General features: G+C 29.5%; 1 protein-coding gene across 1 annotated transcript; it reads left to right on the forward strand.

Moving 5' to 3' along the window:
* Positions 1-11,817: 11,817 nt before the first annotated feature.
* LOC8277438 (phospholipase A(1) DAD1, chloroplastic) lies at positions 11,818-14,047 on the forward strand. The gene has a single exon (XM_002511536.3). It carries the CDS (start codon positions 12,297-12,299, stop codon positions 13,839-13,841), a length of 1,545 nt encoding a protein of 514 aa, XP_002511582.2. The 5' UTR covers positions 11,818-12,296; the 3' UTR covers positions 13,842-14,047.
* Positions 14,048-14,746: the final 699 nt, after the last annotated feature.

Here is a 14,746-nt window from a genome sequence, read left to right on the forward strand (position 1 = left end):
GATAGCACGATCAATGGCCTGGAATAAATAATTTTTTGCCTTTAAATCCTTTAGTTTCAGTCCCTCCAATTTCTTTTGTTGCGTGTCTGTGAACCCCTCTCCAGCACAAGTGTTGCTACACCAGTTTCAACGACGTGCCAGTATTCTTTACACCGCAAGAAATTCTCCATCAACATGCTCTAGTGATCACGGTGAACATCAAAACATGAAATCGCAGGCTGAACAAAATTTTCAAAAGGCATTTTTGTTGACTCTGATACCATTATCAACTAAAGGTAAGAAAAGATAAAGAAAACTTAAGAGAAAGAAGAATCTATTTCTAAAGACTAAAGACAAAGAATCTATTCCTGTATATTTATTCAGTAAACTTGAAGCCATTAAATAGGCAAATACATAATAGAAATAGTATAATAATAGGACTGTAAACTAAAACATGATCTGTAACTAAATTTCTAAAGACTAAGACAACTTTATTTCTAAAGACTAAGACAATTTTAACTTAGACTATAACTGAATTATTCAAAATTAAATGTAGTAATCAACTATTATTATAACAATCCCTCCCCTAAACAATGTAGTGTTTCATTTAGGAGTTTCAAGCATTTTTCAAAGTACAAACAAATCATTCTGTATCTACCGCTATTAATGACAAATTGACGCGCGATTAAGCACGTGTTGGGAGTGTAAACTAGATCAAACGGCTAGAACGTAGGGATCAGACTGGTCAATGCTCATCATGCGGCCACATCAACCACAAGAAGACGAACAAATAATCCGGGTTTCATCACTTTATATATGTATATATTTGTTTGTTAATTAGATTAACCAGAGTCTAAATATTCCCATGTTTTCCTTGTCTTATTTTGATCATTCAATACGCCCTAAAAGTTAGTATATATGCAAGAGCGGCCATATATATATATATAAATATATATATGATATATGATCCTCCTGTTCATTTTGCATACATACGTACCGATCATTACAGCACCCACTGCTTTCATCTACTCTCCACTGCATCAAATGCTTCCATCAGCTTTCGGGTAAAGTGGATTCTTGAATCGAAAAACATGTAAGTACTCCTCAATCTTCTTACTTATATATATATATACATGCGTGTCCCCTAGGGTCTTTGTATTATGCATGACACCACCATTTTTTCCTGTGATATGATCTGGGTCTTTGGAATTGACTGATGTTTTTTGTCCCGAAATAAAACAATTACATATTGTCGTGACTTTTATATATACATATATTAGATGTGGAGTTGGTGCATGTATAATTATATACTGGCTGGCTGTCCTGCATGAAAAACTAAATCATTACATTACATTACTTTGAATCTATATCTTCGTCTGCTGTCCTGCACAGTATTGTTTCTCTGTATCAAGAAAACTTCAAGATACAAAATTTAACAACAAAAAGAAAAGAGATTTTGGCTGGTTAACTTGGACGAGATAGAGTTTGCGAGAGAAGGAAAATTGTATATCCTTTTATGTCTGATGATTCCATTCTCTTAAGCTTTATTTATTTATTTTTTATTAATTAAATTAGTCCTGTTTTTTTTCCTTTGTTTTGAAAAGAAAAGTAAAAAGAGAAGGGTTGGGTAGGAGTGAAGGTATTACTAGGGGACAAAATTTGGGCTAGTAAGTCTGATTTTCTAGTTCAAGAAAGGCCCAATGTTTCTCTTCCTTTCCACAAAGGCCTACAGTCAACTTTGCATAAGATTTACACAAAAGATATGCAGTATTTCTTATGTTTCTTGCTATACAATATGCGCAACTTCCTTTTCCAAACTGAAATACTTCCTTCTACACAACAAAAGTAATGCTTTCCTTGTTCCAAACTTCAATTCGAGTGATGTAATTAGATTTCAGAACTTGTAGCTTCATTGAATTCATCCTTCAATCATGTTTTCCAGTCATGATTAAGTTGGTAAAGCCCCAACTTTCAAATTTCAAGTGATATAATTAGATTCTAGAACTTGTAGCTTCATTCAATTCATCATGAAATAAATGTTTTTTTTTTTTCTTTTGGAGTCAGGATAAGGGGCTTTTTCTTTTGATGAAAGTTGGTAAAGATAGAGTGAATCTGGACTTCTTGAGCTGCTGCCACTCCAGTCCCAAGGCTATAGTACGGTACAATTGTTTTTCAATAGTTAATAACATGATGCTATCGTTTTTTGCATGCAAAAGTTTTGTCTCTGCGTCTGATAGCTCCAACTGAGAAATAGCTCAAGTCAGGCGATATTGTCATTGGCCACGTCATTTAACCATAAAAAAAAAAAATGTATTGATTCAGTGTATCCATCATAATTAATAGAACACTGACATGTATGTATAAATATTTTACACTTTAATATTTAATGATTTATACATATTTCATCATTTAAAACTAATAAATATGTGTTAATAGAATATACATCAAGCTTAGGCAATAATTCTATGGAAAAGAAATTAAAAATTTATTTAATAACAACTATTTAAAAAATTATCGGACAATTAATGCATTAAAATATTTGAGCTACTTCTTCAATTTTTGTTTTACACTAAATGAAATTCTCATGATTAAATGCATTGAGTTTAAAATTAGTGTAGTAGCATGATTGAGTGCGTTGAACAACAATACTTGTCACTGTAAAACTCGAAATAGTAAATTAAACCCAACATTTGAATCACATTAACAGTATACAACCTAATTCTAGTAGCAGTCCTGTGTCCAAATTAATTGTCTAAAACATGATTTACACGTTAATAATGCTTAGGATCCATTTCTATTATGCCAAATCAATCGACGAAAGAAGAATCTATCGAATACAATTTTATGAAAGAATGGTTGCATTTTTTCTGTTCTCTTCAACAAACTTTAAACGTAACATTCCAATACAACTCAAAGAAAACATGGGCAGCGCAAAGGAAACTATTCCCAGAACACTGCCCCACAAACATAATACATTCTGTCAATTTCTATTAGGTGACTTTTGTTATTTCTTCGAGTCCTCAATAACAAAATGAAAACTTTAAAGGAATTCAATTTAATTTAAATGGTAATTAACCATTACCTTAAAAGTGTCAGTTTTACCAAAAGGGTAGCAAAATAGTCTTTTCTTTTCTTCCGAAAGGTGCAAAGACTTGCACTTTAACTAATCAAACCTTTAATCCTTGAGTTTTTTACCGACCGAATTATGGCTTTTTACTCAGATGTGTTAAAGAAAATAAATAATTCTCTATATAAATATAGTCTGAAAATATTTATTTATATATGCTTTTTGTTGCCAGGTGGCACAACAGAGAAAATTAACCACAAAAGGTCTATAGTCATACTATCCACCTTTGACTAAAATGTTTAACAAACTTTTGGTGACAAGTTTTGATAATGTTTATGAAAGAATAATACGTGCACCTTTCTTTTTAGAATTTGTTATTCAAATTCTAATATTGTTCATTTTTTAATATTTTCAATATAACATTTATTCATTTTATAACTATTTTAGCATTCCCAATGTCATTTTTAGTATAGAATTAATTTTATAAATTATAAAATAAGAACTATAATAAAAATCATAGAATAAAAGTAATGATTATAATTGAATATAATATTATTAAAATAATGCTAAAAATTATATTATATTATTATGGTAATAATATTTTATGAAAAAACCATGCATATAATTCTTACAATTTGTTATTTATATTTGAAGATTATTAATTTTTCAATATTTTTAATATGAAATTTATTTAATTTTTAGAATTATTTTAATATTATGAAATTATAAAACAAAAAACGTAAATTTAAGAAGAAAACACGGCAATTACATGCTGCTTGTAAAGCAAGTGACATGCATGGCACTTTTGTTTTTCAAAATTTTAGTAATTTTATATTGATGCCAGTTTTATAATTTATGGGTATAAAAGAATTATATCAATATTTTAATAATATAAAATAAAAATATGTAATGATTAATATTAATATGAAATTATAAAATTATAAAATTAAAAATCCATGCATGGTAACCCACATACGGCCACTGTACTACTATATGGTGAAATTATATCGAAGATTGCTAGCGACCGTCAAGATTTAATTAAAGGAAAATGTAAAATACATTTTAGCCAAATTCTGGAACATTGCCCGCCACTTGGAAAGAAATGATATTTTCATACAAAAGTTATTTATAGAATTATTTTCTGTTTTTTTTTTTTCTTTTCTTCTTAACATATCTAAGTAAAACCCCCCGCATGAAAGCCTGGACTGATTTTAAAAGCATAGATTTGTATAATATTAAGACATATAGGCTAATCCATGAGATCCATCAAATTTATGGACTGTTGACATTACTTCACTGTATATTCCAAAACTATGGGCTTGAGTTAGTTTAGTCCATGTATGTTTCTCAAATGTAAATTCATCTTTATGGGGAATGTTAAGATGTCTACTACACCTTGAGTAAATTTGAAAATGATACAGTTTATAACGTAAAACTAAACCCTTTAATTTGATTACGTATCTAATGATTAGAATCTACTAAAATTTATTTGGATAATTTAAAAAAAAATTAAATAAATTTAGTCTACCATGTTATTCGTATATAATCCAATTCAAAATATTTAATGAGGATAAATGATGCAAAAGCTTGAAGTAGGGAGTGAACACTAAACAAACATAAAATGTGCATATACAAAGTAACTCTTAGCAGGCATATATGACAAATTTTTTGAACATATGGATGTAAGAATGAACTGAATAGCATCAAAATAAAATAGCCACCAGACTTCTTTTGATAATTTTAAAAAAGAAAAGCTCTAAAATTATATGCTAGATTTGAGATAATTTTACGAATTAGAGAGGATAATGATAAAAATTGTATTTAATTTTATTTTATTCACATTTTTAATCAGTTTTATTTAAATTATTTAATTTTAATTATATTTTGATTGGATTACTACGCAAATAAAAATTTGACACATAATAAAAATAGTCAATTCGCATTAAAAAGGAGAAATATAATATGTCAAATTCTTATCGATGAAGCGATTAAGCTGAAATTAATATTAAAATAAAACTAAATGAAAAATACACAGTGAGAAAGAAAACAAAAACCTGGAATAGTGCCCGATTGCCAACTATGGTGCATCAATAAGATTTTTTTTTTTAATTTCTAAAGTGAGAACAAATTATAAATCTAAATGACCAAATAAGTGTCTGTGCTAAGAAAAGAATAATAATTGTATTCTTATCTAAATATAGTTTCTCAAAATGAAACCTTTTGGTAAAAGATATCAAAATCTTGAATTCCTATATATACTTGTGTTATGAGCACCATTATATCGACTTATCTAGTCAAATCTTTATCGTCAGCCATGCAACAAGCTCAAGGACTTTTTAAAGTATTAATTTATTGTATCAGAAATGGATAGGCAAGGACAATTCTTTCCTGGATTTCACTTGCCCGTAATCCCAAATTAGAGATTACTTTTCAAGATAAGTTACCTTATTAAGATGATAAAGATGGAGGGAGTGAAAAATAAAAGAATATCTATGGAAAAATTAAAGCCCATTTTCTTGTTGGGCGTATGCCTTGATTATTCTTTTTAAGCTAAAGTCGAATAGAAAAGGCATAAGTGCGTCTGTGGAAACACTTTAAGAAAAAATAATAAAACTTATCAATGATATGCATTACCTTTTTCCCTATGATTTGCACGACGTAATAAACATTATATATTGGTTTTGGCTTGGGTTTTTTTTATTTTATTTCATTTCATTTGGCAAAAATAATAAATATATGGAATATTATCTATAATTTTTATTAATTGGCTGTCTGACGTTTGCGTATTATGGGTAAATTATTTTTCTCATACGTTTAAAATTATTTTGAAAGAAACAGAAATGACGTCAGTCTCCACTTATATCTTCTATGTGTAGTTCTATAATTACTAAAAAGACACTCTAATGACATGCATGTACATCTATTCTTAATTGTACTTTCTAATAGATTTCTTTTTGGATGCTGTAGCACTTAGTAAAGCAATAAATATATATCTATACAGAGAGAGCAAAAAAAAAAAAAAAGGTGCTTTATCGGCATAATAATCCGAGTTTTAGGTGGGTTTATCCTCATGATCTTGGTGTTTATTACCAAAGATGGTGGACATCATTCAGAGAAGAACAAACGTGTAAAGGTATCGACTCCATCATTAGTGGGTGGGATCTAAGTGTGTGATTAGATAAGAGAGGATCTCTCACTCCATCTTATCTGACGTTCCCAATTAAACCATATATATATATATTCATATGATATGATTATTACTACTTCAGCTTCACATTAATCTATTCCCTTTTTTTATTTTTTCTTAAATTTCTTTCTTATCCAGCCGTCCTCATTTCATTTACACTTTCGTGAATCTTATGAAATAGAAAAAGAAAAAGAAACATTGATATGTTGGGCAGTAGGATGGGTCTGAGGAAACACCCAAAATAAATAATTTAAGTAAAATTGCATAAATCGGCGGCACGTAAACACCTGTTAAAAGAGCATCTCCATGCATCTTGAACATGTCATCCCTTGTCAGTAATATTATGGAGGCTGCATGTTGGGAGTTAGAACCCCTGCGTACAATGTATTTTAGGTAATAGTATGGCAATCAATCTTTATTTAATTCCCTAACATTAGATTAAGGATAAGTGTTTAGACCTAATATGTATGTTGAGATGCATGCATATTATCATGAATTAATAGTACAATACTCGTGTGTTCATATTCTTATATCTAACCAAATTCACATTAATGGTTCTCTTCTCAAAATATTTTAGATGTGAGATATAATAAACAAAAGCTTGAATGTAATTAAGAATTTTAATTGCATTTACATATCTTTTTATATAAGAAAATAATAAAAAAATAGTGGTATATTAATTAAAGAAAATAAATGAATGATGATATAAATTCACTTTTTTTAATGAACTCCGGAGATTGTCTAAATATTCAGTAAAAGAATGTAAAAATGAAAAAAAAAATGAATTTTTGAGAATATACGAGATAAGAGGAATATATCACGATTATCTCAAATATACAATAAATAATTTAAGTGTGTCATTTGAAAAAATAATAGTAATGAAAAGGCTGTGTTTTCTTTTAATTCCTAAGCATGTTAAATTAGAGAAAGTTTAATGTCTTTTTGCCTGAAGTTAAATGTTACTTTATTATTTTTGGGGTTAATTAGGGTTTGTTTATTATTGGTATTTAGGGTTAAAAATATATAATTAAATATTTTTAGTTAATTAGTTTTTTATTTTAATGTAGATTAAATTTTTAAATGAATTTTGTATGAATAAATATTAATTTTTATTTTCAAGAATAAATGTTAAAAGTTTTTAGAAGACAGCTATTCACAACTGAAGTACCAAACGTTTTGCTGAAAGGGTGGCCAAAGTTTTTCGAAATAATATTGAAAATAATAATAATAATAATCGTCATTAAATTTATATGAGATTGCCATTATTATGTATGCTACGTAACGTAACATAGGTATACAATTCAAAATAATAATATAATAATAATGATGTTGGTTATGTTCCACTGAGAAAGGGATGAGTTTGGTTTGTTAGCCTGACAAAAGCAACAAAAAGCCAAGCTGACTAGCCGAGTATGCAAAAACGCGGCCTGTGAAATACACGTGCCAGCACGCATTGTTTCGTTGGTCGGAAAGGCAAATTTGTCATTTCCTCATATGGTTCTTTTTAGTGGCGGGGCCCAAGTCAAAACATTCTTTCTTTTTTTCTTTTCATTTTCTATTTTCTTAATTAAAAAACCCAGCATATGCTAGAGCTATCTTTTAACAGAGGTTGCTTACTGGGCGCCACTGTATTATTTACTAAATCAATAAATAATTAATATAATAAATTATTATTCATTATAATTGTGTGTTAATATAAATAGATTGGATAAATGATAAAATCCGATTAAACGAAGAACGACCAATAGTAAAACTCAAAAGGTGCGAATTTCAATCCATTTATTTTTGGGTAGAAAATTCAGTCCTTTTTCCTTACCGATGCAACGTGAGTTTCGAATTCAATAATTAATTATAAGATAAGTGGATGTAGGGCCCATATCTAAGTATAGCGGTTTTTCCTGTTATTATTATGCAATCATTCGTCATAACTAAAAAGAAGAGGTGTAAGGAAATATTTTTAATAAATATAAAAAGTACGAAAAAGAAAAACGGAATTGGTTAGTGGTCCCCACCCTCTTGACGAAATTTTTAAAAAAAAAAAAAAAAAAGGAAAAAATGGTCTCTGATTCTCTGCCTCTCTATTCCTAGCTCTCCTATTTGATCGCTAAATAGTACATGCACCGCGTGCCGTCCACTTCTTAAATTCGATTCAACATAATCGGTTTTTATAGTTTTTTTTTAGTTTAATTCATTCTTCAAAAATTTTATTATTTTAATTTTCTAACTGTCTCTAATTATTATTTAATACTTTTAATTTTATTTAATTTAAAAATATGTTAAGAATAGAAATCATGAGATTAAAATAATTATTATTAAATTTCAGAGCTTAAATTCATAAAATTTTATAATAAAAATAGATATTCGAATAAATTAAAACTAAATATTTATCAATCTCTTATTTATATAAACTAATAATAAGATTATCATTTTTTTGGTGTAAATTGTAACAAATTTATTTTAGAAACTTTACACTAATCATGATGGCGTCAGAAATTATCTGTTGGATAGAAATCATTAGTAATTGAACTAAGAAGAAATAGATAAAAGATTTTAAAGATTAATGAAATTGAAAAGAAAATAAAAATATAAAAATGGTCATTATGTAAAAATAACAATTTTTTATGAGAAATGAGTCAACATTATGGATAAAATAACTTATTATAAATAAAAAGAACTAAAGCATATTCATAATTCATGTTAGATTACTTTTAATTAAATCTTTTAATATAAGACGAAATTCATATTAGATCAATTTAAATTAAATCTTTCAATATAATATCGAATTCAAGTAACATATTTTATAAATTTAGCTTTCTTTTTAACACACTTTCAACTAATAAAAAAAATTATTTAAAAATTATAATAATTTATGAACTATCTCTTCATATTCAGACTCTTATTGCAATTAAGTGTACACATTTTAGAAAACTTTAGGATTTATAAATAAATCAAACGTGTGTTATGAATTATTCAAAATTCAGATCGATAAAAAACTTATTTAAAGTCATTCGTTAATTTAAACGAGCTGAGTTTGAGCTCAATTTCGAGCTTGATAATTTTATCAAACCAAACTCGAGCTTGCAAACAGATTCAGAATCTGACTCGTCTATATAGTCTGTGAACATATTCGTTTATAAACTCGACAAATAGACTCGTAAGTAAGCTCATTTATAGGCTCAAATTCAAATTCAAAATAATAATAATAGTAATAATAATAATAATAATAATAATAATAAGGCTTAATTGCACTAAAAATCAAAATCTTTACGTCCAATTACGAATTCGGTCAATCCTTTTAACTTTTACTTAAGTGGTCCGATTTTACTAATTCATTGCAATTGTAGTCAAACTAAAATCTAGGTCAAAATAAGATGACTTGTCATTATCAACAATTTACATGTCACTGTCATATACATTTTTACACAAGACATATGAATTACTAAAGTCAAATTATAGATAAATGAAAACATGAATGACAAGTGAAAATCATGAATCAATAAGAAGAATGAGGGGTGAAGTCATTTCCTTTCTCAGTTTCGTTGTAATTTTGTGTATTTTTTTAAAAGGCAAACAATATTGATAAAATAAAAAGATATTAGTATCTAGAGTTAAGAAAATAGCATCTAATTTTGACCGAAATTTTAATTTGACTATAATTGTAGTCAATTAGCCAAATCAGGTTATTTAAGTAAAAATATTTAATTTGATACTTTCATCATTCCTATTGATTAATTTAATTATTAAAAATATTTAATAAACTCGAGCTTGAACTCGAAATTATGCTTAACGAGCTTAAATTCGAGATTTTCTTTTTATACAATTATATAATGAATCAAATTTAAATCAAATTCGAAGGATTCATCGAGCTGAGTTAGTTGTGAACTGCGCTCGAACTATTCATGAATTTAATTACTTTTAAATGAGTCGAACTCGAGTTTTATTATAAAAGCTCGAATTGTACTCAAGTTGAGCTCGAGCTTCAACCAAAATTAAACAAACTAAATCTCAACTTGTTGATATTCGGTTCTGCCTGATCGAATTGCGGCCCTACCTAAAGTGAAATCATGTGTCAGAAATTTCTCAAATTGCAAAGGAAATTTGACAATATGTTTGAGTTTTTTTTAATGGCTAAATATGCATTTAAATGGGTTTTCCAGCGGGCCACTGTACCTTTTGCATGCGTTGGTTCGTTGTTATAAATCTAATACGGAGAGTGATGTTCAAGCACTAGAGACTAGTCTACCCTCCGACCATCTACGACACCGGACTACTTTATGATTTAATAACGTGGAAAACACCATTTATATACCGATTCCTAGTTTTCCGGATATATTTCATTGTTGGGTTTCTAATAAAATATAGATTTAAATTTCTGATTTAATAAAATTTATGTTTTAATTTCTTTTTATAGATTATCTTTTATCAACTAAGGTTTTAGAAAAAGAAAAGAAATTTAAATTTGACAAAAATGCTGCCACCAAACTTAAAATTTAATGGAGCTATTAATTGTAGAAATATAGATAAATTTACACTAAATGACTATAAAACATATAAAATTATTTATAAATTAGTTATTTATCCGTGCATTGTATGACTATTATTATTATTTGAATTATAAAATTAAGTTAATAGATATAATTTAATAAATTTTTTAATTTTTAATATTATTTAATAATATTTTGAAAATAATAACAAACTAACTATTTTTAAATGTATTTTTTAATTTAAAAATTTAAAATTTAATGCAATAATTTAAAAATATTTATTAATTAATTTTAGTAATATATAATTCAATACTAACTTACTAAAGAATAAAAATTTATTATACAATTAAAAATTAATTTACAATTGAATATAATTTAAAATGTTAATTCTAAAATATAAATTATCATCCAATTTAAAAAATTAATTTATTAGTGAATATAATATTAAATTGTAATTAATATAATTTTTCAGAATAGAATTAGTATTATTATCTAATTAGAAAACTATTTATTAATTAATATAGTTAATATTTAATTAAAAATATAATTTATTAATCAATAAATTAATATAAAAATTAAATATAAATATAAATTTTATGTGTTAAAAGTAATACACATATTAAAATAAAATTTATATATTAAAAATCAAACACGCATGTTAAAAAATTTTAAGTTTCAAAAGTATATATATATATATATATATATATATATATATATATATATATATATATATATTAGGACTATAATCTTTTAAATTTAAGGATTCATAGAATTTTAAGGTGTTATTGAGTTATTGTCAACGATATCATTATTTCTTTTTATGACCTGATATTAATATTATATGTTGTTTTAATAATAAAATTATTTTTTAAGTGTTTAATTATAAATTTAGTTACTGTGTATATAAAAATATTATAAGTTCCATTATAAATTTATTCTAGCAGAATATATATATGTATATTAATTTATGTAAGATCTTAGATTCAAATATTTCTTAATAGCTTAAAATGAAAGAAAGAAATATATCATGTATCGAGCTATGCATTTTGTTTTTGAAAAAACAAGTATTATATGCAAACAAGCGCAGTGTAGTGGCCGGATAAGATGCGCATCTTTTTGGACCGGCTAAAGCCGAGCCGATAGAGCAAATTTCTTTTATTGTTATTATTTGGAAAGTACTGTTGGACGGCCAATCAAATCTTTCTAACTTAATTGCATGTACGTCTTTCATTGGCTTCACTTTGGACCCCACTTCCTGCAATCCTCCATTTTTTTTTATTTACGCGGGCCTCCTCTGCTTTAGTTCTTTTGTTGATTTTTCTTTTATATTTATTTTAAGCTACTGCTTGCCCACCTTTTTTCTGAATTTATTGAAACAAAAAAATATGAATCATTTCTATTAATTAATAATCCTACTGTTACTATTTATCTCTGTTCAAGCATCGATATCCCTCCGTCATCAAATCAAAACTATCAGACTTTCTTTCTGCTTTTAGTGATCTCCCACAACAGTAAACTTTCCCTGTCGTAGCTTTTAAACTTCATCTCCCATTTCTCCCTCTCCAAACTTTTTTTCTTTATGCCCTATAAAAGGCCACTTCAAAACTCTCTGGATGCAACAATCATCACCATCTGCATCGACTATTCCTCTGTTTCATCTCTCTTCTGCAACCATTTTCACTTTAAAAGAAAACTGCAAAACTCACAAAGAAGAAAACACCCATTCCATTTCAACATTCTATACGCAGCTGTGTGCAGGTTGTTAATTAAGAGCAATCCTGTACAGAGAAAAATGCAGCTCTCTTTGGCGCCTTCAATACCACGCTCACTCCCTTCGACACACTTAAAGATACAGTGCTGCACTCTCACTCAACCTATAAAACTCGACAAGAAGTCTATGGAGATCAACCATCCTCTCAAGAATTGGGAACACTTCCTTGACCCAGTTCTCAACGACTCAGTGTCGTCCTGCTCTGCCTCTCGAAGACCCGTTAAACTGGGCAGCAAATGGATGGAATATCAAGGTATTCGAAACTGGGAAGGTTTACTCGACCCTCTCGATGATAATTTACGTGCAGAGATTCTCCGATACGGAAACTTTGTTGAAGCAGCATACAATTCTTTCGACTTTGATCCTTCATCACCTGCCTATGCCACCTGCCGCTTCCCAAAAAGTACATTGCTCGAGCGGTCTGGTTTGCCTCAAACCGGTTACCGGTTAACCAAACACTTACGTGCTACCTCAGGTATCCAACTGCCACGTTGGATAGAAAAAGCCCCAAGCTGGGTGGCAACTCAGTCTAGCTGGATGGGCTACGTGGCAGTCTGTCAAGACAAGGAGGAGATTTCAAGGTTAGGACGACGGGATGTGGTGATTTCTTACAGAGGTACTGCTACTTGCCTCGAATGGCTCGAAAATTTACGAGCCACCCTCGCTAACATACCTGATGCGGATTCTGACACAAAGATGAGCAGCCCTTGTTCATGCGGACCAATGGTGGAAAGTGGATTTTTAAGCCTTTATACTTCTAGAACAGCAATGGGCCCAAGCCTCCAAGAAATGGTCCGCGAAGAAATCCAAAGACTTCTACAATCTTACGGCGACGAGCCTCTTAGCTTAACCATAACAGGCCACAGTCTTGGTGCTGCTCTAGCAATTCTCACTGCTTATGACATCAAAACTACATTCAGAAGTGCACCGCTTGTCACCGTCATATCTTTTGGCGGTCCGCGAGTCGGAAACAGGAGCTTCCGACAACATTTAGAAAAACAAGGCACGAAAGTGCTTCGTATTGTGAATTCTGATGATCTAATAACAAAAGTACCTGGTTTTGTAATCGATGGAGACAATGACAATGAGAATGAAGTTATAAAGAAGAGAGACGTGAACATCGCCGGAATTCCAGGCTGGATCCAGAAAAGAGTGGAGGAGACACAGTGGGCATATGCGGAGGTCGGAAAAGAACTCAGATTGAGTAGCAAAGACTCTCCGTACATAAATAGTGTGAATGTAGCCACGTGCCATGAGCTGAAAACGTACCTACACTTGGTGAATGGATTTGTAAGCTCATCTTGTCCATTTAGAGCAACCGCCAAGAGAGTCCTTGGCAAACATACTAGATAAGAAAATAAGAAAATGATCAGTTAGAGTAGGGTTCTTAGCAACAAAGAGAGGTAGCAGATAGAAGGTGCCAAAAATGGCGTCCGTACAGCATGACCCTTTTTTTGTACATAGATTGCCTGTCAATAGTCTTTTCTAACAAAACTACTATCGTTCCATTATTCACTGGAGAAATAAAATGCGCAGTGCACAACCCTTCTTTGTACTTAGATTATGCCTTTTATACTTCCCCTTGTTAATTGATTCAAAACGCCGTTTCCTTAAAGGAATGAGGGCTGTATCTTTCACATGTTTCAAGTACTGCAGGATTTCATTGCCTGAATATATCAGCATGAAGGATTTTTCTTTTATTGCAAAATTGTACAAGACAGTAAGTGTCTATCATTTGGATGGTTATATTTTCTCGTTATTTCGTTTAAGCAACCTTTGCAATGTTACTCTGGTTTCAGTATTTCAGTTCTTCGCCCATATGCTTTTGGTGCTGATTTCTTGTAATTGGTTTGGTTAATTAGAAGGACTTGATTGTTTGTAGGAAGATCTTAAATACGTACCAATAAGTGGTCTCATCCTGTTATTCAGTTCAATACAGGTGTCTTATGGTGACAATTTCACAGTCTCTACAGGGGAAGTGATAGTAATGATATTAACATTAATGTTAGAAATTATAGTCAACATCTTGTTATTTTTGCTGCGTTCTTGCCTTGACAGACCCCACAAGTAGCTCGTCTTTCTCCTGGTCACCGACTGGCCATTTATGTATTGTATAGTTGATTACAGGTTTTGGACCCATTTTCTCAGCTTCGAGCCAGAGTACAGTTGATGGGAGCTTCGGCGACCTTTTCTTATGCGTTTCATATTTCCTTTCATTTTCTTCTTCAATTTCTTTTTCTTGGGTGCAATTTGTATTT

Source organism: Ricinus communis, chromosome 1 (genome assembly GCF_019578655.1).
Source record: "Ricinus communis isolate WT05 ecotype wild-type chromosome 1, ASM1957865v1, whole genome shotgun sequence".
NCBI lineage: Eukaryota > Viridiplantae > Streptophyta > Magnoliopsida > Malpighiales > Euphorbiaceae > Ricinus > Ricinus communis.